This window comes from Argentina silus, assembly GCF_951799395.1.
Source record: "Argentina silus genome assembly, chromosome: 7".
Lineage (NCBI taxonomy): Eukaryota > Metazoa > Chordata > Actinopteri > Argentiniformes > Argentinidae > Argentina > Argentina silus.
This window is the reverse complement of record NC_139661.1, coordinates 22,482,143-22,509,642: the sequence shown is the minus strand read 5'-3', so window position 1 is coordinate 22,509,642 and position 27,500 is coordinate 22,482,143. Positions and strand designations below refer to the sequence as shown.

At 47.7% G+C, this 27,500-nt stretch overlaps 3 protein-coding genes across 5 annotated transcripts in view; 1 reads left to right on the top strand and 2 right to left on the bottom strand.

The window, feature by feature from the left end:
* The window catches only part of npc1l1 (NPC1-like 1), a gene marked incomplete at both ends in the record, with an annotated part of 17,225 nt that extends 5,418 nt beyond the window's left edge, over positions 1–11,807 (bottom strand). Inside the window, 14 exons of the mRNA XM_083674011.1 lie at positions 1–34; positions 1,234–1,424; positions 1,549–1,638; positions 2,309–2,574; positions 2,989–3,103; positions 3,403–3,585; positions 4,750–4,878; positions 5,251–5,423; positions 5,858–5,958; positions 6,395–6,618; positions 6,965–7,258; positions 7,590–8,495; positions 10,232–10,393; positions 11,766–11,807. The exon at positions 1–34 is cut by the window's left edge and continues 94 nt beyond it. Coding sequence (XP_083530137.1) covers positions 1–34; positions 1,234–1,424; positions 1,549–1,638; positions 2,309–2,574; positions 2,989–3,103; positions 3,403–3,585; positions 4,750–4,878; positions 5,251–5,423; positions 5,858–5,958; positions 6,395–6,618; positions 6,965–7,258; positions 7,590–8,495; positions 10,232–10,393; positions 11,766–11,807 — 2,910 coding nt within the window. The remainder of the gene's footprint in view (positions 35–1,233; positions 1,425–1,548; positions 1,639–2,308; positions 2,575–2,988; positions 3,104–3,402; positions 3,586–4,749; positions 4,879–5,250; positions 5,424–5,857; positions 5,959–6,394; positions 6,619–6,964; positions 7,259–7,589; positions 8,496–10,231; positions 10,394–11,765) is intronic.
* A 6,182-nt stretch (positions 11,808–17,989) lies between these two features.
* Positions 17,990–22,351, top strand: pold2 (polymerase (DNA directed), delta 2, regulatory subunit). 2 transcript variants are annotated; one of them, XM_083673726.1, is made up of 11 exons: positions 17,990–18,090; positions 18,572–18,805; positions 19,400–19,521; positions 19,777–19,900; positions 20,224–20,338; positions 20,423–20,621; positions 20,747–20,827; positions 21,004–21,161; positions 21,421–21,548; positions 21,685–21,786; positions 21,966–22,351. In XM_083673726.1, the coding sequence occupies exons 2-11, from the start codon at positions 18,574–18,576 to the stop codon at positions 22,124–22,126; spliced, it is 1,422 nt and encodes a 473-aa protein (XP_083529852.1). In that variant the 5' UTR covers positions 17,990–18,090; positions 18,572–18,573; the 3' UTR covers positions 22,127–22,351. The 2 variants fall into 2 exon arrangements, with proteins under 2 accessions (XP_083529852.1, XP_083529853.1); XM_083673727.1 differs by having other exon boundaries at positions 18,014–18,090; positions 18,598–18,805.
* Positions 22,352–22,481: 130 nt separating this feature from the next.
* aebp1b (AE binding protein 1b) overlaps positions 22,482–27,500 on the bottom strand; it is a 16,231-nt gene continuing 11,212 nt past the window's right edge. For both annotated transcript variants that reach the window (XM_083673724.1, XM_083673725.1), the window contains exons 16-22: positions 26,912–27,088; positions 26,502–26,671; positions 25,742–26,253; positions 25,312–25,451; positions 25,038–25,137; positions 24,161–24,327; positions 22,482–23,764 (exon numbers count right to left, since the gene is read on the bottom strand). In XM_083673724.1, the coding sequence (XP_083529850.1) occupies positions 23,414–23,764; positions 24,161–24,327; positions 25,038–25,137; positions 25,312–25,451; positions 25,742–26,253; positions 26,502–26,671; positions 26,912–27,088 (1,617 nt within the window). In that variant the 3' untranslated portion in view covers positions 22,482–23,413. The remainder of the gene's footprint in view (positions 23,765–24,160; positions 24,328–25,037; positions 25,138–25,311; positions 25,452–25,741; positions 26,254–26,501; positions 26,672–26,911; positions 27,089–27,500) is intronic.

Genomic DNA, 27,500 nt, shown 5'->3' with positions numbered 1-27,500 from the left:
CACCCAGGAGTTTGCTGGGATAGAAATGTAGGATCTGTAAAACACAGATCAATGGGTTGATCACAGAACTTCAAGAAGTATCTCCAGCTTACAATACGTTATGATTAAAGCATTCTGATGAAGCTACATTCCATGGTATGTTGTTTACCTGCCTGGTACTCTATTTACTTAGTAAACCATTAAAACACAATTCTAGGTATATCATGTGAAATACCATAAAGTACCCAGGTAAATACCAGGTACAGTAAAAAGAGGTGACCAATCAGCTGCTGATAGGGCAGATCATTCATGAGGCATGTCATTCATTGGCTTATCTACACTATGGTTATCACTATCTGAACAGTTGTACGGTGTTCTATAACCACAAATAACCGCAATTTCAACCACTAACCCCTTTCATCAACTCTTAACATAATCCTATACTAAAAATAAAAGGCTCATGTACTTGCTACTTATTTGACAATATTAGAGTTAGACACTGGATATTGTTTTTAGATATTTTTTCCTCTCTAATATGGCTATTAAGTGACTACCTCTTATCTGCTGCTGAATGTATTTTATGGAACAGAGTTGATCATTAACGGTTATGATTGTTTCCATGTGCGGGATTGTTTCCATGGGGATATCAGAAGGTTCAAGGCTAGGGGTAGGAGTCCAAAACAGACAGGAAAACAATGCAGAACAACAGCAGCGCTGGAAGCCTGGTTTGACTGTATACCAGGCAAAGGGCCTTCATGGCCATCAATGATACCATGATTTGCATTTATCACAAGTTCTCAAGATTCAAAGGGCTTCAGATTGTTTGAGGGTAAATTGCTCCATCCACTTTCAATAAGTAGAGCACAGTGTGTTGTGTTGTGTGTTTGTTGGTGGGGTGGGATGAGTTATCCCCCACAATGTAAACCATCTGTATGCAATCTATCAGAAACTCTGTACCATTCATTTTCACTATTCATGACATTGTTGCCATTATTGCGTCTTTGGTGTATGGTTATCTGTGTCTTTGTACCCCTTGGAAACAATATACCTCATCTCAAGCTGTTCACGGTGGTCCTCTGTGGCTCACTTGGTAGAGCATGTTGCTAACAAAGCTTAGGTTGTGGGTTTGATTCCCGCTGGGACCATATATACTGAAATGAATGCACTCACTGCAATGTAAGTGGCTTTGGATAAAAGCGTCAGCTAAATGGCAGATATATATCCCTGTATAGAGCTAAAGAAAGAGCCACTCACTGTTCAGGGTAGTCTGTGGCGTACTGGATCTTCTGTGTGAGGGAGAAGGTGTCACAGCCGACGCTGGAGCAGACTGCGTTCATACCCGCAACGTTGGTGAAGTTGAAGCCCTTTGTCGTCACAAAGTACGTAGGGACACCCACCTCAAAGTACTTGTACAGGTACTTGAAATAATCCAACATGTAGGAGCCCTGGAGCCCACAGAGGATGAGACAGGGAGAATATCTCAGTGAATTGACTTTGAAGGTCAAAGATTTAGTTTGTTTGTCTGTTTGTCTGTTTGTCTGTTTGTTCTGCAACACAGTGCTGACTCACCTGAGGCATAGCCAGCTCCTGGTCCAGACCCACAGTCACATGGAACATCAGGTAGATAGAAGCACAGAACATGAAGATGAACACAATCATCTGAGGACAGGGAAACAGGAGAAGGAAGGTCAGGACATCAGCCTAAAACCATGCCTGGACTAGACTGGTGAGAGAGGAGACAGGGACGGTACAGGTGGAGTAGGTGAGGGAGGAGGGAGGGACTGTACAGGTGGAGTAGGTAAGGGAGGAGGGAGGGACTGTACAGGTGGAGTAGGTGAGAGAGGAGGGAGGGACTGTACAGGTGGAGTAGGTAAGGGAGGAGGGAGGGACTGTACAGGTGGAGTAGGTGAGGGAGGAGGGAGGGACTGTACAGGTGGAGTAGGTAAGGGAGGAGGGAGGGACTGTACAGGTGGAGTAGGTGAGAGAGGAGGGAGGGACTGTACAGGTGGAGTAGGTGAGGGAGGAGGGAGGGACTGTACAGGTGGAGTAGGTGAGGGAGGAGGGAGGGACTGTACAGGTGGAGTAGGTGAGAGAGGAGTGGACAGTATGTGAGAGTAGAGTCCATGCGAGAGAAGAAGGGAGGCACTTTTGTCTTCTCTCTCACGGCTAATGACTCTTTCAACAGTGCAACACATTCCATGTTTGAGACATTCAGCAGGCATATCCCTTATCCAGACTGTGTACCATCTTTTATCCAAGTGAATTAGCCCAGTGTAAAAGTGTAAAAAGTTACAGATGAAGTTTAGCGTTCAGGAGACGTTGTCTTTACCACTATGATCCTGGTGACGGGGTGGAGCAGGACAGGGGCATAGAAGCGCCTCATGGCGGGCATCAGGAAGCCCTCGCTGGACTTGGAGGCGCGCGGGGTGGACACGGTGACGCAACAGGCCAGCTCGCAGCGGTTGCTGTCCTGCCGCCGGATGTCCAGGGACATCAGGGCCACGAAGGCGGTCATCTGGAGGACGAAGTCCATGAGCACGGCCAGGGCAGCGTACAGGGCGAAGGACTTGACCGCTGGCATGCTGCTCAGGGCACCTGGAGACACAGGAGAGGAACACAGGTTACACTCACTAACCTAACCGGCGGGTCCACGGTGGTCAGAGCATCAGGGATACTGTTAGTCCTGAGTTATCGTTTAGCTTTCATTAGGCATATAATATAAGTATAGTTATTAGTCCTAGAACCATAATTAAGAGATAAGTATATAGCCATGTCACGAGTGTTTTTGAGGGCAGTAACATACTGTTGTGTAAATGATCAGTATATCTGTCTCTATCAGTCATTACCGTAAAGTAAACCCACAGGACACGATGCTTTCTGTCGACACTACCTTGCTTATACAAAGAGTCTGTGTGTACCGTATTGATTGTGTGAATGGAATGTACATAGTGGGACAAAAACAGTGGATCGCCATTTATTCAAGAGTGTTTCTGATGTGCGGGCGCTCACCCAGGAAGAAGCAGACAGACTCGGAGAGGCTGCACAGGAGCATGCTGGGAGCCACGTTTCCCAGGATACGTCCGATCTGCTCCTCTCTACTCTCGCCGTCTTTACGGGCGTCCCTCTGTGTGGGAGGAGATGACCAGGTTAGGACATCACACACACACACGCACACGCACACGCACACGCACACGCACACGCACACGCACACACACGCACGCACGCACGCACGCACGCACACACACATACACACACACACACACGCACACGCACACGCACACGCACACGCACACACGCACGCACGCACGCACACACACATACACACACACACACACACACACACACACACACATACACACACACACACACACACACACACACACACCACTCCACACTACACCACACCACCCCCCCAACACACACCTGGTACTCCAGGACAAAGATGAAGATGTTGTCAGCTCCGACTGCCAGCACCAGGAATGGGACCACCTGGAGGATGATCAGGGAGGAGGGGATGCCTATCCAGGCGTAGAAACCCATCGAGGCCAGGACAGAGCAGCCCACCACCAGAATCCCACCCAGACCCACCAGGAACTTAGAGTCCACCTAAGGGGCAGCACGGTCAGGGGTCAGGGGTCAGACGTTCAGGCTGGAGCATTTTGTGGCTTGAGGGAAAAGTTGCCCCTAATCACAGATCTAAGATCTGTCAGGTACCTCCAATCCTAACTGCAACCATGAGGGGGATGTAAACCCCTGTATCAGTGCGTATGGGCCATTTCTAAATTGATGTTTACTATAATAGGGACTGAAAAGCCTAAAGGGACTAAGGGACACGTAGTGACTAACCCTAACCCTAACCCTAACCCTAAAGCCTAAAGGGACTATGGATTGGGTTAGGGTTAGGGTTAGTCACTAACCCTAACCCTAACCCTAACCCTAAAGCCTAAAGGGACTATGGATTGGGTTAGGGTTAGGGTTAGGGTTAGACTATGGATTGGGTTAGGGTTAGGGTTAGGGTTAGGGTTAGGGTTAGACTATGGATTGGGTTAGGGTTAGGGTTAGGGTTAGGACTATGGATTGGGTTAGGGTTAGGGTTAGGGTTAGGGTTAGGGTTAGGGTTAGGACTATGGATTGGGTTAGGGTTAGGGTTAGGGTTAGGGTTAGGGTTAGACTATGGATTGGGTTAGGGTTAGGGTTAGGGTTAGGACTATGGATTGGGTTAGGGTTAGGGTTAGGGTTAGGGTTAGGGTTAGACTATGGATTGGGTTAGGGTTAGGGTTAGGGTTAGGACTATGGATTGGGTTAGGGTTAGGGTTAGGGTTAGGGTTAGGGTTAGGGTTAGGACTATGGATTGGGACAATGATGTACTGTACTGCCGTTTCCTCATCTTCCTTTCTCTTGTCACACTGATAAGCAGTATCTTACTTTCAACTCAGGGCCAAGTGTTATCTTCCCTTAAGCACATGCTGTGTGTGTGTGTGTGTGTGTGTGTGTGTGTGTGTGTGTGTGTGTGTGTGCAAGCATGCACGTGTGTGTCTACATGTGAGTCTCAAACTCCCCTATCAGAGCAGAGTAAGCAACAACAAAGCTCTGGTGAACACAGTGTATCTAACATGTCAAGCTTGGCTGTGGGGGCATGTAGCTCTCAGTCTCCAGTAGCAGACAGGACAGTAAGTGAGTAGGAGCCCTAACCCTAACCCTAACCCTAACCCTAACCCTAACCCTACAGTCCAGCAGGCTCTGTTCCAGCCAGTGAGGCTGAGGTCTCACCAGTATGCGTTTGAGGGAGGTGTACTCCCCCAGCGCCACCGAGATGTAAAGAAAGATGACAGCATAGCTGATCATGAAGATGGGAATGTCCTCCGCTGTTGTCCTGTTGATCTCATCCTCCAAAGACCTCTGTGGAGAGAGGGGGGGGGGGGGGGGGGGGGGGGGGGAGAGGGGGAGGGGGGGGGGGGAGAAGCAGTGAGAGGAAGTGAGAAGGAGAGATAGACAGGTGGAGTTGGGAGGGGGGGGGGGAGAGAGAAGGGTGATTGATAGAAAAGGAAAAGGAAGGGGAAAATAAAGAAGAAAATAAAGAATAATTAATTAAGAGGAAATTATTATACGAGTAGACCCAACACACACTAGATAGTAATACTAATAAATGATAATAAGTGATACTAATAGTAGACACTACAATAAAGATGAAGTTTATTAGACCCTACACACTCAAACAACGTAGTGTACTGTATTTATCAGTGATCAAACAAACTCTAAATGAGAGCGTACTTCTGCCATGTATGCAAAGGTAAAGCTGTTGCTGGGGCTCTTCTGGTACTCTTGGATGATGTCCAGGAACATCTGCTCCCATTTCAAAGCCACCTTGAACTTAACGTTGTCGCGAGGGTAGTTATTGAGGGAGAAGGTCAGGATGAGAGCCTCTGCCGTGGTGAAGTCCTCATCTGAGAGAGGGGGAAACGCAATGACAGGCAGGTGTGTTCACTACTCAATGAACAGGACAGTGTGTGTGTGTGTGTGCGTGTGTGTGTGCGTGTGTGTGTGTGTGTGTGTGTGTGTGTGTGTGTGTGCGTGTGCGTGTGCGTGTATGCGTGTGTGTGTGTGTGTGTGTGTGTGTGTGTGCGTGTGCGTGTGTGCGTGTGTGCGTGTGCGTGTATGCGTGTGTGCGTGTGTGTGTGTGTGTGTGTGTGTGTGTGTGTGTGTGTGTGTGCGTGTGCGTGTATGCGTGTGTGTGTGTGTGTGCGTGTATGCGTGTATGCGTGTGTGTGTGTGTGTGTGTGTGTGTGTGTGTGTGTGTGCGTGCGTGTGCGTGTGTGCGTGTGTGTGTATGCGTGTGTGTATGCGTGTGTGTGTGTGATATTATAGACTATTTACTCACTGTTGTACCCTCCCACAGCGAGGAAGGGGAAGACAGGACCTCCATAGTCAGACATGCAGCTCAGCTGAAGATCAGTGATGTCTTTGAAGGACAGGGGAGAGCTGCAGAGAGGGAGAGACAGAGGCAAAATCTACAGTAGAAGCAAAATATAGCTACAGTACCAGTCAAAGGTTTGGACACACCTTCTCATTCAGTGGTTTTTCTTTATTTTTATTATTTTCTACATTGTAGATTAATAGTGAAGGCATCAAAACTATGAAGGAACACATGGAATTATGTAGTAAACAAAAAAGTGTTAAACAAACCAGAATATATTTTATATTTTAGGTTTCTTCAAAGTAGCCACCTTTTGCTTTGATGACAGCTTTGCACACTCTTGGCAAGGTGTGTCCCAACCTTTGACTGGTACTGTATGAAAACCTAACATCTGTTCATCTGTCTGTGGACCATCTCTAACCAGTTGCATACCAATTCTAGAGTAGTATCTAGAATAGTTCCGTTTTAATTTCTCTAAAACACCAAACCAATCAGTCTTACTTGACACAGTAGATGAAGTGGTCCCTCCAGTCCACCTCCTTGGTCACTCCAAGCTCTGTCATGTTCACTTTGGCGTTGAGGTTATCCAGACTGTTCTGAAAGTACTGAGGCAGGCTGTTGATCGCACAGTCCGTCGGAGAGGGGTTGTCAGGGTTCAGTGGAGCGAAACACACATCCTTCAGACTCGCCGTACGGTTCAGATCCTCCGACCAGAACTCAATGTTCTGTGAGAATGAGTCGGGATGATAGGACATTTAGTATCTCAGTAGTTTGAAGATAAAATGTGACTTTACTCAGACTTTTATCTGCGAAATTACATTCACGCAGAATAGATAACAAGCCTGTGATATTTCAAGGGACAAATACAACAAGACATCACATGGATGTATTTTGTGTAACACATGTAATAGTGATTTTCAATTATATTTATTTTATTTTTATTATTATTATTATTAATAATACTAATCATCATCATCATCATCATCATCATCATCATCATAATAATAGATATTTCAGTAATATTACACAGTAGTCATAGTAGTCATAATAATATTGATGATCCTGTCCTACCTGTATCCGTTTCTGCAGCTCTAGCAGTTCTATGATCAGGTCTTTGTCGATGATGCCGCTGAAGTTTTGTTTCCCGAACAGCAGCGAGTCGTAAAAGTGACTGGGCCGATTGGGCGCCGTAAGGATCAGCTGGTTGGTTCTGAAGAACAGGTCAAAGTGCGTATCATGGAAGGCCTTCTCATTACGGGCGCGGCTGTTTGGGGCGGACCACAGCTCCACCGGGTCGGTGGTGAGCTCGATGTTCATGAGGCCTATGGCAAAAATAACCACGACCACAGCAGATGCCAGGAGCACCTAGAGGGAATGAAAGAACTGAATGAGTACGTTAGTCCCAAGCTGTAAACAAAAACATTACAGTCACAACACAACACAACACACGACACAGAGACATATTGAAAAGAGCACAGACTGATCTGTGTGTATTGTGTAGTGCTCTGTGTGTGACTCATGCAATGGCCAGTCCTTCACACAAACAATGGGCAAATCTCAAATGACGCCCTATTCCTCATATGGAGCCCTCCTTTTTAGCAAATAGGGGCGAAAGTCAAAAGAAGTACACTGGGAAACAGGGTGCATTTGAGACTACTGATATCTGATGGGCTACTGATTTCTGCTAGGAACCAACCTTCAAGGGGTGTGAAGCCATGAGGGTCCCCCAGTGCTGGAACAGAGCGCCCAGGAACTCCTGTGCTGCCAGACTGTTCTTGTCTTTACAGGTCACCTCCGAGGGGTCAATCAGCTGCTGTGTGACATCGTTCCCGTTCTTATCCATCCCTTTTCCTTTACCCATCTCCGTGTCCTTCCGTCCTCTGCTCCTCAGGCAGTAGGTCACCAGCAGGTAGGTAAAGAACACGAGGAGGAGGAAACAGAGGATGATCAGACACACCACCAGGTACCCGTCGGCCCCCAGGATGGTGAAAGGCTCGGTGGGGGGCGGTAGGCGGGGCTTAAGCGGGCACGACTCCTGGCAGTCCTGGCAGGAGCACTCCTTCGCTCCCGTTGGCGTAGTCTCGTTGCACCCCAAGGCCCTTCCTGAGTAGGGAACCACACCCTCCGGTATTCCCGAGGTGACCCCCGGCGGGATCAGCCGGAAGTCGATGTCCAGGGGGGCCAGGCCGTTGCTGGAGTCTCCCTGGAAGTCGAGCCAGCGCTGGGGCGTACACAGCGCCGACCCGTAGCGCCCGCACATGGTGGCGATGGCGAAGCCTCCTGTGGCGGGGATCCGCACGTTCTTGCAGGAGTTGTAGGAGGCGTCGGCAAAGGTCGAGGACACGTAGGCCTGGTAGGCCACGACGGCCTCTTTGACCTGGTTGCCGACGGTCACGTTCATGGTCCTGGTGACGTTGATGGTGGTGCTCTGGTCAGGGCTGCAGGTGGTGATGCAGTGCAGGTGACCAAAGTTGTCAGCGCAGGAGGGGCAGCGAATGAGCACGGCCTTGGACAGGGTCAGGCTCATCTCCACGGATACGAGCTGTGTGAAGGAGCAGCAGGCGAAGGTGTTGTCCTCCCCTCGGTCCAGAATAGGGCACACCTTCAGTCAGGGTCAGAATGATGATATGGTCATTTTAGAAATGCTTTAAAGGGATGTTAAAGGGATGTTAAAGGGATGTTAAAGGGATGGTGCACCACTAAAATGATAGTTCTCTATTTACCGTGTCTCTCCTCCTTCCCGATCGCCTCTCAATCTCATTTCAATTTATTTTGTGATTCTCTCTTTCCTCAAGTCCCTGATCTCCTTATGCTCTCTGTACACTCATTTTTACATTTTTACATTTACGGCATTTAGCAGACGCCTTTATCCAAAGTGATCCATTTGTTTAAGTAAGTGAATCATCTATCCATCAGTCATCATCATAAGATAAAGTAATCAATGCTCGGACCAGGGGCCATAGGCCATAACAGGAGAGAAACTTGTACAGGGGGGTAGCGGGGGTGAAGAGGTCTTTAGGGTTAGGGTTAGTACAGGGGGGTAGCGGGGGTGAAGAGGTCTTTAGGGTTAGGGTTAGTACAGGGGGGTAGCGGGGGTGAAGAGGTCTCTAGGGTTAGGGTTAGTACAGGGGGGTAGCGGGGGTGAAGAGGTCTTTAGGGTTAGGGTTAGTACAGGGGGGTAGCGGGGGTGAAGAGGTCTTTAGGGTTAGGGTTAGTACAGGGGGGTAGCGGGGGTGAAGAGGTCTCTAGGGTTAGGGTTAGTACAGGGGGGTAGCGGGGGTGAAGAGGTCTTTAGGGTTAGGGTTAGTACAGGGGGGTAGCGGGGGTGAAGAGGTCTTTAGGGTTAGGGTTAGTACAGGGGGGTAGCGGGGGTGAAGAGGTCTCTAGGGTTAGGGTTAGTACAGGGGGGTAGCGGGGGTGAAGAGGTCTCTAGGGTTAGGGTTAGTACAGGGTTAGGGTTAGTACAGGGTTAGGGTTAGTACAGGGTTAGGGTTAGGGTTAGTACAGGGTTAGGGTTAGTACAGGGGGGTAGTGGGGGTGAAGAGGTCTTTAGGAGCGACTGTTAAGATGCAGTTTTCCCCTTTTACTGGATGCTCTCAGTCCACTTTCTGTTTTCTCACTCTCTCTTTCCCTCTGATCTCTCTTTCCCTCTGCTCTCTCTTTCTCTCTGATCTCTCTTTCCCTCTGATCTCTCTTTCTCTCTGATCTCTCTTTCTCTCTGATCTCTCTTTCTCTCTGATCTCTCTTTCCCTCTGATCTCTCTTTCCCTCTGATCTCTCTTTCTCTCTGCTCTCTCTTTCTCTCTGATCTCTCTTTCTCTCTGATCTCTCTTTCCCTCTGATCTCTCTTTCTCTCTGATCTCTCTTTCTCTCTGCTCTCTCTTTCCCTCTGCTCTCTCTTTCTCTCTGATCTCTCTTTCTCTCTGATCTCTCTTTCCCCCTGATCTCTCTTTCTCTCTGCTCTCTCTTTCTCTCTGATCTCTCTTTCTCTCTGATCTCTCTTTCCCTCTGATCTCTCTTTCTCTCTGATCTATCTTTCTCTCTGATCTCTCTTTCCCTCTGATCTCTCTTTCCCCCTGATCTCTCTTTCCCTCTGATCTCTCTTTCCCCCTGATCTCTCTTTCCCTCTGATCTCTCTTTCTCTCTGATCTCTCTTTCCCTCTGATCTCTCTTTCTCTCTGATCTCTCTTTCCCTCTGATCTCTCTTTCCCTCTGATCTCTCTTTCCCTCTGATCTCTCTTTCTCTCTGCTCTCTCTTTCTCTCTGATCTCTCTTTCTCTCTGATCTCTATCCGTCTCCAGCCAAGTCAACAACACCACTAAGACAGCGAGTCACAGACCTTTTTGAGTTTCTGGTAGTGCTCTCCCTTCAGGGCGAAGGCAGGGGTGTTGCTCAGACAGGGAACGATGGGAGGGATGAGGGATCCATTCACACTAGGGTTCTTACCACACTCCCCGTAGAAAGAACAGAAGCCAGGCGCGTGGATCGACTCAGACAGAGCCTAGAAGACAGGAGAGAGATGCTGTACAATGAGAGAAGTTGAAGGACTGGAAGCTTGTTAGACTACTGAGATGCTCTCACATGTGATGAGCCTATTAAAGCCCAGTTGGATATTAGTGATAATATTCTATGCATTTGATAGGGTTAGGGTTAGGGTTAGGGTTAGGGTTAGAGTCTCAATCCTTCAATTGACAGACTGGGAGGTTGTGGGATATAAGGACACTCAGACTGGGAGGTTGTGGGATATGAGGACACTCAGACTGGGAGGTTGTGGGATATGAAGACTCTTTCTGTTGTGATGCAGCGTGCACTGTGCTTCTTCACCAACGATCAACTGCTGTCATTTTAGAATCATTTCAAAAACAAAGGTTTATTCTGGGTCTTATTTCATTAAATGTGTTTACGAGCGTACCACGGCAAATATGACCAGAAGTTTGTTGCCTGTCACTTATTTCATATAATATAAATCACAATATAATTTTTCAAAACCATGAGATTAATCCACAAACTTCTTATCAACTTCGGTCAATTGTATGGATAGAGTTCAGTATGACCTGTGATGTCAGCAATTCTTTCGTTACCTTGCTCCTTGCTGTTCGCACATTGACGATAAAAGGTTGGATGACTACTGTGTAGTTGTCTGTGGTATAGAGTTGTTTTGATAACTACTATATGTCCAAGGCTGGGTCACCAGCCCATATTACATCTGTGACAACAGGGTACACTAACAACAGTTAGTGATATTACTAAAATGTAGGTGCCGGAATGGATAAAGTTGAATGGTATCATAGGACCTTTAATAAATACAGTATATCGAATGGAAGACTATCCTGTAGCATGGGGGACAGACTGTTTTAAACAATGCCATATCACAAATTTGGGATAAAACTGAAAATATCCCTGGTATGGATTGAGGCAATAGAGACCAAACGTACACTCAGGGTACATTATAGACATAGAGTAATTCCAATGTATTAATTCCCAGATGTACAGCCCATTCATCTGTATTGAAACAGTAAAGGGCCAATCTTAGAAGTGTTGTCTGTTTTAAATGTCCTAAAACGACACTTTACCTCTCACCAGAAACCACAGCAGTAGTGGAACTGTTATTGGACCCTGACCAGAGAGTAAACTTAACCATCTATCTGTCCACAGAGAGACAAGCTGAAAACTCTCACTTTCATTTCCAGTACTGAAAACATTTTGTACATTGAATAGGTCATAATGGAAATGATATAGATTCTAATAACCGATAAATAAACAATTTCCTTTACAGCCCATCATCGTTTGGATTTCTTTGAGGGTGTAAAAAAGTGTCTGAGCTCGATTTGTGAGTGAAACAGAAGAGGCAGAGCAGCGTTCGAGGGACTTACCAGACAGGCCAGGAGAGTGACCAGGACAGTGGCTCGGGCCATGCTCCTATCCCACAGTAGTCTCACAGTAGTCTCACAGTAGTCCCACAGTAGTCTCACAGCTCAGAGAACCCCAGGCGCAGTAGGAGTCTACAGTGTGCTATTGGTCTGGTCTACTATAGCTATATTGCTATAGCCTGAGGACTGGTCTCTCTTTACAAAATACTATTTCAGTTTCAGTGGAGCCTCCTAAATAAATAAAGGATATATAGAAAAATAACTGTAAAAAAGTGTGGAGAGACAAGATAGTGACAGACGCCCCTGTGAATTAGTCCTTCTCTCTCTCTCTCTCTCTCTCTCTCTCTCTGTCTGTCTGTCTGTCTGTCTGTCTGTCCGTCTCTCCTAGGAGTGAGAGCGAGAGCTAGTAACGGCGGAGCCATCAATCAGCGGAGCCCCTCACCCCACGGCAATCCTGTGTCGTCACACCTGTCTAATCTGGCCTGATGAAGCGAGTGCCAATCACAAAGAGAGAAGAGCTGTTGCTCTGAATGATCATTAACCAGAGGATGCTGGAATGGTTCCAGGGAGATACAGGAACACACGGAAGAGCACAACACAAAGGATTCAACGTCAAGGACGTGTAACACCAACCCCGCCCATTTCTTTACCTGCACTTCTCCCCCTCATCCCCACCCCCCAACTCTGCTCCATTCATTCATCCACAGGGGGGAGCAAGAGGGAGAGAGAGAGAGAGACAGACAGACAGAGAGACAGAGAGAGAGAGTGAGAGTGAGAGTGGGAGAATTCAATCCCAGACGAGTCTTCATTCCTTGACTGGATGTCAATAATACTTCTGGATCATTAGGACCTTCTATATAGCTCTGTGTAGTGTATAACACATTCCCACATACTGTTAAGACCAACCATTAGTCTTTCACAACACTGGCATGTGAGTATATTCTTGTGTATTCTCAGGTACAGAACCAGTCAAAGGTTTGGACACCAACTTGCCAAGAGTGTGCAAAGCTGTCATCAAAGCAAAAGGTGGCTACTTTGAAGAATCTAAAATCTAAACCATATTCTGGTTTGTTTAACACGTTTACTACATAATTCCATATGTGTTCCTTCATAGTTTTGATGTCTTCAATATTAATCTACAATGTAGAAAATAATAAAAAATAAAGAAAAACCATTGAATGAGAAGGTGTGTCCAAACATTTGACTGGTATTGTACATACAAAGCTAATTGTGAACAGGAGCAGTACGACAGGTGGAATATTTGCCTTGAATTTTGCGTTAAAGTCCCTTTGGTATCAAACAGTATTGGTAAGACTACTGCTACACTACAAGCTTTACATAACAGAGGATTCTATCTCTAGATAGAGACATGCCACCAGGCATAGCTAACATGCTTGAAGTCCTTCCCCATGAGTCTTATCAGGCCCTGAGGCTGGGACAAGGTCTGTAGTCAGGAGCCATGAACCTTAGGCCTTCACCTGAAGTGGGCTGAAAGTCCTGCCCTTGTGCCCAGTCTCGATATCTTGTGTGTGGGGGAGGAGGGAGGGAATGCCTGGCTGGGTGGATGGGTGAAAAGCCATATATAGTCATGAATCAGCAGGGGAGGGGCAGGGGTAGCTCTCTATTACCTTAAGGTTATCGTGGCCTGCTGGGCTGATGCCTATTGATGCCTTTAGAAAGTAAAGCGTGGTTGAGTGAATGTCTTCTGTACTTACAGTCTGCAGCGGTGTTCCTCTACAGTGTTTCATTGTGTATCAGTTAACTCTCTCACCAAGTCAGTTTCTTGTATGTGCAAATACACTTGGAATTCTGATTCTGATTCCGATTCCGATTCCGATTCCGATTCCGATTCCGATTCCGATTCTGATTCTCTTAGATGGCTGGAGGCATGTCAATGCGTCAGGTCATTTTCGTCAAGAGTTCTGCACCCAGTGAAGTGCTGTGCTCATTGTATTTGTGGCGTTAACCTTGTGTTGTTATGGTGAAAATATCTGGGAAAATGTAGCAGCAGCCTACCATGCCTTTGTAACGTGATGAAAGTCATTTCATCATCCAATCTAAGATCATAATATGTGACCTCGACGTGATCCATCATCACATTTCAAGGACACACCTGAGATACAGCCTTGTAGACTCCGTGGTCTCCATGGCTACGGCTGTGGCTGTGAGGGACCCTGACGTGCCAGAGGTAATGAGCTGAGATGCTTTAATCTCTACGATAAAACCCAGATGGGTGATAAGATCCCTGTGTGTTGATTTGGGGAATAGTTCACCCTGGCAGGCGATACTGTTACAAGGAAATGTGTGAGTATGGTGTTTGATAGTAGTTTATTATTTTATAGTGTTTGATACAGCAGTACAGAAGAATAGTGTAATATTACTTTATTGTTTATTGTTTATTTATTAATTAATTTATTGTTCATTTTCTTTTAAGGATACACAAACCCCCTAGACACGTAACACACACGTAACACACACACACACACACACACACACACACACACACACACACACACACACACACACACACACACACACACACACACACACACACACACACACACACACACACACACCCCTGGAGCTGTTAGGGTGTAAGTCCCTTGCTCAAGGGCACATTGGCAGTGGTAGGCATCATAGATGTGTTGCTAATCTGGAGATCAACCCAGCGACCTTCCAGTTACTTGCCCGGCTCTCTAACCTCAAGGTTACTGCCACTCCTATGCAAATGAATATGGTAAGAGCACCCTCTTTCTCTACAACATAAGAAGCTACAAAGTTGCTTATCACAAGCTTCAAATGTCAATAAATAGACAGTTGCTAAGTAACTTCATTTACTACTCCCAAAACAAGGAAAACATCACCATAAATGAAAACAGTTTGGTGTGGTTTTACATTCCACAGTGTCTGATGTCACAAACAAAGTTCCCTGAAGGAACTCACAAACTTTCCCTGGCTGGTGTCATTGCTCCCTCCCTCCCTATCTGTCTCTCTCTCTGCCTATCTGTCTCTCTCTCTCCCTATCTGTCTCTCTCTCTGCCTATCTGTCTCTCTATCTCTTCCTGCAGGCTCGGCCTTCAGCAGGCAGCCGTGCGCTGGCATGAATGTCTTTATGACAGGTTGATCACCAGACTCGCCTCGCAACCAGCAATTACATCATCAATGAGATCAATAAATAGCAAGACATTATCGGGACGTACAGTATTGTGTGTGCAAGTGTGATGTTGTTTAGGTGTGTGTGTGTGTGTGTGTGTGTGTGTGTGTGTGTGTGTGTGTGTGTGTGTACAACCCTGGTACATGTGTTGTGGGTTGAATTTCAAGGCTACTCCCATATCTCCCATAATCAGTTGTTAACAACATCACACAGAAACACAATGGCAACATCACACAGAAACACAGTATTAGCTGTTCAAAGTCTGAAATGTTTTCACACAACTCCTTTTCTTTACTTTGCATAATGGCTTTTTACATAATACTCAGGTACTGTAAATGCTTTTAAAATACTTAAAATAGTTTTCCTCTGTATCAGAAACATGTACTGTAGGTGACTCCACATAGGGACTGTAAACCACAACATAAGGTTTCTATTCATTCAAATATACAGCAGTATAGAGGAGTTTCTACAGGTAACAACTTATCCCTGGTCCACAAAATGTTGGATCCATTTCGTCAATTGATTGATATTCACTGCATGCACAAGCAAGTAACAAACAGTCTAAATCTAATTTCAAACATGCCCACTGAAATATCAATTAAAACATTGCTGCAAAATTGACATGCACATGCATTGCCGTCATGCCTAATCTCAGAAATACTCCAGCACAGGTTGTCATAGAACTGAGCAATGTGCAGGTGCCCGCTGATAAACAGTAAGAGAGAACCAGAGGGAGGGTCTGTGGAGATGGAACAGCGAGATGGATCCTCCTATCTCTGTGGAGTAAGAGAGAACCAGAGGGAGGGTCTGTGGAGATGGAACAGCGCATCCTCCTATCTCTGTGGTGTAAGAGAGAACCAGAGGGAGGGTCTGTGGAGATGGAACAGCGCATCCTCCTATCTCTGTGGAGTAAGAGAGAACCAGAGGGAGGGTCTGTGGACATGGAACAGCGAGATGGATCCTCCTATCTCTGTGGAGTAAGAGAGAACCAGAGGGAGGGTCTGTGGACATGGAACAGCGCATCCTCCTATCTCTGTGGTGTAAGAGAGAACCAGAGGGAGGGTCTGTGGAGATGGAACAGCGCATCCTCCTATCTCTGTGGTGTAAGAGAGAACCAGAGGGAGGGTCTGTGGAGATGGAACAGCGAGATGGATCCTCCTATCTCTGTGGTGTAAGAGAGAACCAGAGGGAGGGTCTGTGGAGATGGAACAGCGAGATGGATCCTCCTATCTCTGTGGTGTAAGAGAGAACCAGAGGGAGGGTCTGTGGAGATGGAACAGCGCATCCTCCTATCTCTGTGGTGTAAGAGAGAACCAGAGGGAGGGTCTGTGGAGATGGAACAGCGAGATGGATCCTCCTATCTCTGTGGTGTAAGAGAGAACCAGAGGGAGGGTCTGTGGAGATGGAACAGCGAGATGGATCCTCCTATCTCTGTGGAGTAAGAGAGAACCAGAGGGAGGGTCTGTGGACATGGAACAGCAAGATGGATCCTCCTATCTCTGTGGAGTAAGAGAGAACCAGAGGGAGGGTCTGTGGAGATGGAACAGCAAGATGGATCCTCCTATCTCTGTGGTGTAAAGCTACAATCTACATGCTAGATATGCTCCTCTGCTGATAGGCAGAGTCTCAGGCGGTACAGCACATGTGGTACAGCACATGTGGAGATAAACAGCATGTTAAAGCTGCCTGCCAATGGATGACGGCTCCATAAACACTGATTGACCTCCTTGTTGGAGATGGCGTGATTGAGTGAAACAGCCCTGACCTACTGAATGCTGCATGACCAGATAGCAGCTCTTTATTGGCTCGGTACAGTAATCTCACTAAGGGTGCAGGGTGTCAGGTCAAGGTGGCATGGAAGATGCCTATCAGAATCCTTGTTCTATACAGTACTATAGTGCACGTACATGTACACACACACACACACACACACACACACACACACACACACACACACACACACACACACACACACACACACACACACATAGACACACACACACACACACACACACACACACACACAATCAACCTGTTGCCTTTTTGGGTACATAAATTAGCCTCTGCAGAGAAACATTTTCTTTTGCAACTCTTTCGCATCATCATCATCATCATCATCACTCATCTTTACAAACCACACAGCAGATACAAGTTCTCTGTTTGGGTTTCATGAGGTGATGTCAACAGATTACTTACAGCGTGGGTGATTTCAGAGAAACTACTCCCTCAGGAAACTCAAACATCAGAGCAGGGAGTGTACACACGGTTGGCAGGGGAACGCCTCGTCAGCGACCCTGTCAGGTGTCAGTGACCCTGATCAAATCACAATCACGATCACCCAGATCTGCACTAGCTAAATGTGCAATACTGGTAGAATATCCTAAATCTATGGAATATCATTATTTACTTCTTTTGATATATTAAAACATGGAAAAAAAGGAAATACTGGAGGAAAAGGGGGAAGAACAAAAATAAGAAGACAAGGTAGAGGAGAAGAATGACATATTGATTTTTGCTCTGTTATGATTAATGCCAGAGATGATTAACTGGAGGACACTCCTGTCCCGGCTGCTCCCGCTGAGTCAGAGACAGCCTGGCGTGGTTGAGAGTTGTTCTACAATAAATGCGTCTCCATTGGAGGCTGAATCATGGTTTTTATTGTGCAGGTGCCTGTCTGTGTCACTGCCCTCAGTGTCACTTTCAGACGCTGTCTGTTTGTGTGTGTGTGTGTGTGTGTGTGTGTGTGTGTGTGTGTGTGTGTGTGTGTGTGTGTGTGTGTGTGTGTATGTGTGTGTCTGTGTGTGTGTGTCTGTGTGTGTGCGTGTGTGTGCGTGTGCGCGTATGTGAAGATCCTTTCTCCTTTCAACAATATATGTGTCTGTCTCTTGTTTTGCAACAATCAAACTACGCTATTGCAGGTTCTTACCATAGCCGTTAATATGGTAAGAGAGGCTCTGTCACGCGTCTGGAAGGTCATTCCGGTCCTCAGGCCGCAGCATTTTGACCTCACCAACATGGCCGACTGTTGCGTCAGTGACGTGTGACGTCGTAAGTCGTCGACGGCGTGAGCGGAGGAACTGTCAAGTATTTCGCGGGAGATATCGACGTGCTGGTAACCATCTATTTAGCAACCAATCTAATATAGTATCTGCAACGTCCTGATTTGGTCACAAGGTAAAGTATAAACGATGTTTTTGTGTATTTGCACCAGGTTTCTGTTTATGTGATAGCAGTTAGCCTGCAGGCTAGCCTGCCCTGGTTGTGGACGATGTCGATGCCGCTGCTGGCTATTATTGTTTGATCTCAGTTATATACCATGCATCTAGCTAGCGTGTGCGTGCGTGCGTGCGTGTGTGTGTGTGTCTGTGTCTGTGTCTGTCTATGCCTATGCGTGTGTGAGAGAGAGAGAGATGGTGTAAGAAAGGATACTGATTGCATGTGTGGAAGTGAAAGAGGAAAGCAGTGTGTAATCTACCTGTCCCTCCAGTGTGTAATCTACCTGTCTCTCCAGTGTGTAATCTACCTGTCCCTCCAGTGTGTAATCTACCTGTCCCTCCAGAGTGTAATCTACCTGTCCCTTCAGTGTGTAATCTACCTGTCCCTTCAGTGTGTAATCTACCTGTCTCTCCAGTGTGTAATCTACCTGTCCCTCCAGCTATGTTCTCTGATGTGTCTGCCCAGAGAGAGAGGGGGGGCTCCTCTCTCCTGTGTCAGCCGGGCTGGGAGGACCAGAAGGCTGTGTTTGACAGGGTCCCGCCAGCGTACTCCGCCTGCGCCGAGCGCTTCAGGCTAGGGGAGCGCAGCTTCAACCGCCAGTACGCTCACATCTACGCCACCCGCCTCATGCAGATGAGCCCTCTGCTCACAGAGCGGGCCCAGCAGAAATGGGGTAAGGCCTTGCATGCACACACACACACACACACACACACACACACACACACACACACACACACACACACACACACACAGAGACACCACACACACACACACACACACACACTATTCCCCTGCTCACAGAGCGGGCCCAGTAGAAATGGGGTAAGGCCTTCCACACACACACAGACACACCACACACACACAGACACACCACACACACACACACACACACACACACACACACAGACACCGCATGCATGCACACACACACACACACACACACACACACACACACACACACACACACTATCCCCCTGTACAAGTTTCTCTCCTGTAAAAAAAATAAAAAATCTCTTCTTCTAGCATTGTGACTGCCTATGGCCCCTGGTCCGAGCATTGATTACTTTATCTTATGATGACTGATGGATAGATGTATTTGTTGTAAGTCGCTTTGGATAAAGGCGTCTGCTAAATGCCATAAATGTAACACACACACACACACACACACACACACACACACACACACATCTACCCGTGTCGTCCCCCTCACTCCCCTATCCATACAGTTCAGATTAGTAATTGATTACTTTTGTCTTCTCTGTCTTAGGAGTGAATGTACGCATCAGGAAAATGTGTGATCTTCAGATGGGCGAGCAGTGCTGCATCGTGGGAACCCTGTTTAAGCACATGGAGCTGCAACCATCCATTCTGAAGGAGATCAGTGAGGAAGTGAGAAATAGTGGCACACTGTCCCCATAACTCTCCACCTACACCGTCATTCAATGTCTGTCCCCTCACCATAGACAGGCCTTGGTGATAGGTGGAAGCAAAATGGGACTATCTCTCCCCTTCCCCTTTGGGTGACTGGTTTCCATCATATTGCTTCCACCATCTCTATCTTCTCAGCCTTCGTTCAGCCTTGTGAACATCACTAAATGATGGTAACATGTTCTCATCTGTCCACCTCACCCTGTTCTCTCTCAGCACAACCTCCTGCCCCAGCCTGTGCGCACCAGGTTCATCAGCGAATCGGACGAGCTGATACTGGAGGATGAGCTGCAGAGGATCAAGCTGGAGGGCAAGATCGAGGCAGACAAGTTTGTCACAGGTATTCTGTGTGTGACTGTGTGTTTATCTCCCTGATGTCCTCTGATTATTTCAATAAAAACGTATTGCTCTCAACCAACTGTATAAGGGAAGATAAGTTATCTGATCTATCGATCTCTCTCTGTCTCTCTCTCTCTCTCTCCCTCTGTCTCTCCCTCCCTCCCTCCCTCTGTCTCTCTCTCTGTCTCTCTCTCTGTCTCTCTCTCTGTCTCTCTCTCTGTCTCTCTCTCTGTCTCTCTCTCTCTCTCTGTCTCTCTCTCTCTCTCTCTCTCTCTCCCTCCCTCCCTCCCTCCCTCCCTCTGTCTCTCCCTCTCCCTCTCTCAGGTTCTGTGATTGCCCTCTATGGGGCAGAGAATAATAGTGGTAAATTCACAGTGGAGGATTTCTGCACAGCTGACCTTCCCCCGCAGACCCCTAAACCCTCCCTCAGTTCTGACAGGTACACACACACACACACACTGTACTCAACTCAACTCAACTGGTGTAGAAGTTGAAGTGTAACATATGCCTCTGGTGTTTGCAGGTTTGTGCTCCTGACCTCAGGACTCGGCCTGGGCGGTAGTAATGCTGACAGCATGCTGGCCCTACAGCTGCTAGTTGACATGGTAACGGGTCACCTAGGCGACCAGGGGGAGCAGAGCGGGGCAGCAACCATTTCCAGGGTTCTGCTGGCCGGGAACCTCCTTAGCCAGAACACCCAGGACAAGGACTCATCCACCAAGGTGAGGGGACTGCTTTAGCCGTGACACTCATTCCCACTGTCGAGGGGGAATTAGTTAGCTGTCTAACTCTTGACTGTCACACACACACACACAAACACTCAAACACTCTCTCTCTGTCTCACTAGGCTAAGTACCTGACTAAGAAGACCCAGGCAGGCAGTGTGGAGGCCATCCGTCTGCTGGATGACTTGCTGGTACAGCTGGTGGTAAGTTCCTGCTCAGGTCAACAGGGGACAGTGAGATTGCCATCATGAAACTATGAGATAACAGAGAACACTCCATATCTGATGATGTTTGGTTCGTTGGCTTACAGTTCGAAGGCCGAGTCTTCTTTCAATCAGGAATTTGTCTGTCTGTCTTTGCGTCCTCCTGCCTCCTCTAGGCGTCTGTTCCTGTGGACGTGATGCCCGGCCAGTACGATCCCACCAACTTCACTCTGCCTCAGCAGCCCCTCCACCGCTGCATGTTACCCCTGTCCTTCACCTACCCCACCCTGAACCTGGCCTCCAACCCCCACCAGGCCACCGTCGACGGGGTCAGGTCAGTCCCACATGACCCAGGCACCCCTGGAGCTCAGAGGAGAGAGGGTGGCGATGCTTTAGGCCCATCTATTGTTAGGGTGTATGGGTTGGGATTGTTAGGGTGGATGGGTTGAGTTAGGCCTGCCTAACCTCTCATGCGTACTATACAGAAGGTTGGTTATACTGTGCTGACTGGGTTTAAGACGGTGTATTATCTATCTTATGCGTGTCTCTGAGACAGAGGTTTATTGTGGTGTGTCCCTGTGGTGTTGCCATAGGTTCCTGGGCACGTCGGGGCAGAATGTGATGGACATCCAGAAGTACAGCAGCCTTGACAGTCACCTGGACATTCTGGAGAACACACTCCGGCTGAGACACCTGGCCCCCACCGCTCCAGACACACTAGGTAATAGATTCTCTCTCACACTCACTCACACTCACTCACACTCACTCACACACACACACACACTCACACTCACTCAGTCCTGGCCCCTAATAACATAGTAGAGGGAGTTTTGATACACACATCTTCTCTCTCGCAGGTTGTTTTCCGTTCTACAAGAGCGACCCTTTCATCCTGGAGGAGTGTCCCCATGTCTACTTCAGTGGCAACGCTCCCTCCTATCAGTCTAAGCACGTTACAGGTGAGCACCAACGCAAAACCTCCAGAACCCCCTCCCCCTCCTGCCAGCCACAGGTAACAGTGACCTGTTGGTTATGTGAAGAGATTAGAACCGTAGAGTCTGGGATGTCTTGGTGGTGTCATTTCTAGATGTCGATGTGACTTCATCCTGACCTCTCTGTCTCCCTCCCCTCCCTCCAGGTCCTGAGGGTCAGGAAGTCCTCCTGGTCGCTATCCCAGAGTTCTGCAGTACTCAGACAGCCTGCCTCGTCAACCTGCGCACGTTAGAGTGTGAGCCAATCAGCTTCTCCTCCTTCTCCACCGACGAGGACGAAGACACTGAGATGAACATCAGCCACTGAGATCACACACACACACACACACACACACACTCACACACACATATACTCTGGATTTCTATGTAAAGTGTGTGTGTACATCAGGAGACACACAGTGAACATTTGGTTTTGATTTAGAGTTTCTATACTGTGTCCCACACAATAATCACTGTATTCCGATACATTTATCTGTTTCTGTTTCGATTGAACCCTGTTCCAAGTACAGTGACTGTATAAGCTGTGTTCAAATGATTGTTATCACACTCCTTGGATTGTATTATATTACAAACCTTTTTATACAATATCTTTATATCTTTTCAGAACCATTTCAGTATGGTTGACATGAGGAGGAGGAGGGGGGGGAAAGAAAGACAAATGCTGTATGTAAACAAGCCTTTATTAATTGAAAAAATAACTTTCCTCTACCTCGGCTAAGCTATGAGGAACATTTCAGGATATCTCTTCTCACGTTTTGTAGATCTCGAAGTTACTATGTGTGCCGCAAATTGCATTGGCATTGCTGGCATGGGTGAACATAATGTAAATAAATCAACACTTTTATATGAAAAAGAGAGAGAAACAGTTTCTTCAGGGGTGGAGAGGGTGACAGTAAAGCTTTTTGTTGTTGTTGTTAAGATTTGCAACCAGCATACTGTATCTACTGCACGTTATCAGTTCATCTCTGGAATACATTCACGAGGAAGGCACAGTGGAACAATCATTGGCAGGACTCGATTTACAGAAACAAATAGTACAACAGCTTCCCAGATTGAAATGGTGTCGGATGTATCAATGGCTTCAGCTTGTTTCACCTGACCTTGTCTGCATTCACACACCACTACGTCTCCTCGACCAGCCTGGAGTCAACCCTGTCCCTTTCGCTTACTGAGGCCCCAAACAAATCAGAAAAAACAGGTTGAGTCTAAGCCTACCAGAGGGACAAATGATGTAGTGTTTATACTTATCCAATCCTTTGAGATTTGCAAGGGCCAATGGGTCAAAAAGGAGTGTCCAGGGGTTGGTTTTGGACTGGGAAAATACTTTAAAATACTTCCGCTCCCTTCCTTGAAGTAATTTTTGATCACTCACGTAGATGGACAGGCTAAATGATGGCAGGATATGCACCTTACTAGCACTAGCTACCCCACACACACACACACACACACACACACACACACACACACACAATTATAACTAGGACCGTTAGGGGTAAGTCCTACCTACTCCATCAGAGTTGTGATGCAGTGATCACTTCAAGTAAGGGAGGAAGGAAGGATGCATGTTAAAGGCTTTGGGACGGGCTCTGTGTGTTTAGTAATCGTCAATCTTGTACTCATAGTTGTAATCCAGCATGGAGTCAGTGAAACCCTCTGGTGTGGACGTCTGCCCCTCCCATATGACCCCCGAGTCATACCAGGAAGTACTGGTCTCCATGGGCAACGGCTCTGTCGTCGTGGGAATCGGAGTCGTGGTTGTCGGAGGCAAAGTCGTTGTCGACCTCATCAGTCTCTGTTGCCGTAGGCGACGGAGGCGGGCTCGCCGCAGCTTTTTCAGTCGCATGCGATTCATCACGGGGCTCCTGTTGCGGGACGAAGTCCTGTGTGTCACGGCGTTGCCGTGGCTGAGCAGGCGGATGGGCTTGTTGCCGTGCAGGGCCATGATCTGTTGATCGACAGATAATTGATTGATTGATAAGTTAACCTGTCGTTCACGAGAGGGGAGTTCAACAATGGACTGCATCTGTGTGCTATTTTTCAAGTTCTAAAAGAGCTTTACATTGCACTGAAGGTACCAAAGAGAGGGATGGTAGAGGGAGAGGATATAGTTGAGAGGAGGGGAGAGAGAAGGGGAGAGAGGAGGGGAGAGAGGAGGAGAGAGAGGAGGGGAGAGAGAAGGGGAGAGAGGGGAGAGAGAAGGGGAGAGAGGAGGGGAGAGAGGAGGAGAGAGAGAAGGGGAGAGAGGAGGGGAGAGAGAAGGGGAGAGAGGAGGGGAGAGGAGGATGGACTGTAGAGTGAGAGAGAGATGTCATGAGGTTCTTTCTGTGAACGTGTGACCCACCTGTTTGATGCGGTCCCAGTTGGACTTGGCCAGGTTGAAGCTGCAGGTGGTGGCGCCCGGCTCGTAGCCCACCACGCACAGCCTGGTGAGGGGCGTGAATCCCTCAGCCCGCACCGTCACTTGGTACTCACCGGGGTTCAGCAGACGCCAGTAGTCCCCTGTTACAGCTGCAAGGATTGAAGATTAGAGATTGGAGATCGAAGACACGTCTCTTCAGGCTACATCTTAACGATCCCTCCTAAAGACCTCTTCAGCCCCACTACCCCCCTGTACTAACCCTAACCCTAACCCTAGAGACCTCTTCACCCCCACTACCCTCCCTGTACTAACCCTAACCCTAACCCTAGAGACCTCTTCACCCCCACTACCCCCCTGTACTAACCCTAACCCTAGAGACCTCTTCACCCCCACTACCCCCCTGTACAAGTTTCTCTCCTGTTAATAACATTTAAAAATAAATAAATAATAAAAAAATAAATACAAAAAATTCCTTCTTCTAGCGTTGTGACTGCCTATGGCCCCTGGTCCAAGCATTGATTACTTTATCTTATGATGACTGATGGATAGATGATTCACTTACTTAAACAAAAGTATTTGCTGTAAGTCGCTTTGGATAAAGGCGTCTGCTAAATGCCGTAAATGTAAATGTAAAATGCAAGGAGAGAGTAGAAAGGCCGTAGACTCTTTACTGCTACTAGCTCTCAAGGTCTCAAAGTCTATAGACCTGTGTTCTCCTCCCATTCCTCCTTCCACCCATTGAAGAGAGGGGTTAGCCTATAACTGATTAGAGAGTACTTTAAAGTGTTGAATAATCTCTTTTCTCTGTAAGACCAAAGCCAAAAGGGCAGAAAACACTGGTCAAGCTTGTTATACTGACCTGTGGTGACATCATGGGTGACCCCCTCCACAGACACGGTGGCGTTGGCAATGGAGTTCCCCACCTGGTCCTTCACCACCCCCCGGATCCCTCGATTCACCTGAGAGGGCAGGGGAGTCAGCCCTAGTACGGCCACTGGAACATGGAATCAGTGTGTGTGTGTGTGTGTGTGTGTGTGTGTGTGTGTGCATGAGTGTGTGTGTGTGTGTGTGTGTGTGTGTGTGTGTGTGTGTGTGCGTGTGTGTGTGCGTGTGTGTGTAAGAGACTGACTGACCTGCTCCATAAAGATGAGCATGGCCTCTCTGTTCTTCTCCCACTCTTCCACCAGATCGTTCTTATGAGGGAACTTGTCACAGCCCAGGAACATTGACAGCTCCAAACAGTTTGTGTGCAGGTAGCTGAAGTCATTCATACCTGAGGTGAGAGGGAAGCAGGGTGGTAGAGGTAGATGAATAGAGAGAGAGAGAGAGAGAGAGACACACACATACACACAAAGAGAAAAAGAGAGGGAGGACAACTGTCTTGAGTGCAAAGCTTACAAAACACATACTGTAACAGGCCACCAGAGGGCGCCATCGTCCCCCAAGTTCACCAGCCCCAATTAAAACACAGAAAGCACTTTGTATTTGCTCATGATATCTGCACACGACTGCGACAGACAGTCAGGAACCAAATCAAAAGAGAGACGATATCTGGGTTCTCACTTCCTGTGATGGGCCTCCACTTGGATCGGTTGATGATCCCCATGCCCCTGGTGACGTCATCGCCATGGCAGGAGCCGTGGTAGGTGTCTGTCATGGTCCGGTGGGTGGAGGCGTAGGAGATCGCCAACCACCTGAACAAGGAATCATCCGCCGTCGTCCGCGGCTCGTCCTCAGGCTCCGAGTACTGATGACCCCCCCTCCCACGGTCATCCTCCTCCTCCTCTCTGTACCCGTAGCCATCATGTCCTCGCCACTCCTCCTCAGGCTCAGGCTGGTATCCCCTGTTCCTCCAGTCCTCCTCAGGTTCAGGCTGGTATCCCCTGTTCCTCCAGTCCTCCTCAGGCTCAGGCTGGTATCCCCTGTTCCTCCAGTCCTCCTCAGGTTCAGGCTGGTATCCCCTGTTCCTCCAGTCCCCCTCAGGCTCCTCGTATCCCCTGTTCCTCTGATCCTCTTCCGGAGGCTCCTGGTAGCCCCGCCCCCACTCTGTCACATCGTACTCTTGGTCCTCGTACCTGGAATGGTGAGCAGGGTGATCTTTGGTTTGGTTGACATTATTCTAGACTGGTAGATACTAAAATCATACTGAAATCATTTGTGCTTAAAGGAGGGATGGAGAGTGAGAGAAAGAAAAAGAGAGAGAGAGAAGGAGAAGGAGAAGGAGAGAGACAGAGAGAAGGAGTGATAGAGAGAGAGACAGAGATAGAGAGGAGGGAGGGAAGGAGAGAGACAGACAGAGAGAAGGAGGTCGAGAGACTCGTACTGCCTCTTCTTTCGGCTGTGTGCCCTCTCGGTTAAGCTCTTGTCAGTCTTGGTGAGGCGGTGGCTGTCGTATGGGTACGCTACCACCTTCTCCCCGCCCTGGAAGTTGGCCCCCAACACAAACGGGTGGCTCTCCATCCACGAGATGATAGCTTGTGTCTCCACGGCAATCTGGAACAGAATACAAGCAAAGGACAGTGCTTGTGTTAGGATGGTCAGGAGGACAGTACGTGTTTCTACATGCTTGGAATTGTGTATGTATTTTATTTGGATTGTACCACTTGCCTGCCAGCTGTACAGTAATTGCCCAAATACGACAAATACAGTTGATTGAATTGAATTGAATCTTTCTTTACATCCCTTTACAACACACACACACACACACACACAGACACACACACACACACATACCGAGCTGTTTGATGCCATTTCTGCAGGGATAGGTACATGGTGGTTGGGGGTGAGTTTGGGCACCATGCCCTTGTCCTCAGCGTCCCAGAGCACGCTGTTCAGGTCTGGAAAGTTCTGGAAGATGTCATAGCCGTCCTCCGTCCAGTGACCGGTGGTCCATGCACTCAGTTCTGAACCCTGTCAGGCAATGACGAAAGGGATTGTCGAGAGATGTAGAGTTGAGTTTGATAGACCTAACAAGGACCCCAACATTTCAGCACCAAAGGTGCAATGTCCTAAACACGATTTGAATAAAAACATTTTTTAATAAATACAGTACACTGTCTGATACCTCAGTAGAGTTGACATGCTTGAAATGTATTCACCCAGTCTAAAATCAACCTGGACTATCCAGTTCTTTTAGATCTACTAGAACTTTAGGGGTAGAGGTTGAGGGTTTTCAGACTAGGCTTTTGTTATCTACTCTCACAGTAAATGAAGTATGCTTTTCCTCTCCGTTTCTCTCATAAGACTACTGCCCACTGTAATGTGCATCTAGCCTGTCTAAGGTCCTGTAGCAACATGCTTCTAGCCCACCAGCCCTGAGGAA

What these genes read in the sequence shown, in the direction of transcription:
- pold2 (XM_083673726.1), top strand. Translation starts at nt 18,574, where the DNA reads ATGTTCTCTGATGTGTCTGCCCAGAGAGAGAGGGGGGGCTCCTCTCTC. An exon ending in GCGGGCCCAGCAGAAATGGG is followed by an intron (nt 18,806 to 19,399) that starts GTAAGGCCTTGC and finishes TCTCTGTCTTAG; the next exon opens with GAGTGAATGTACGCATCAGG. An exon ending in GGCAGACAAGTTTGTCACAG is followed by an intron (nt 19,901 to 20,223) that starts GTATTCTGTGTG and finishes TCCCTCTCTCAG; the next exon opens with GTTCTGTGATTGCCCTCTAT.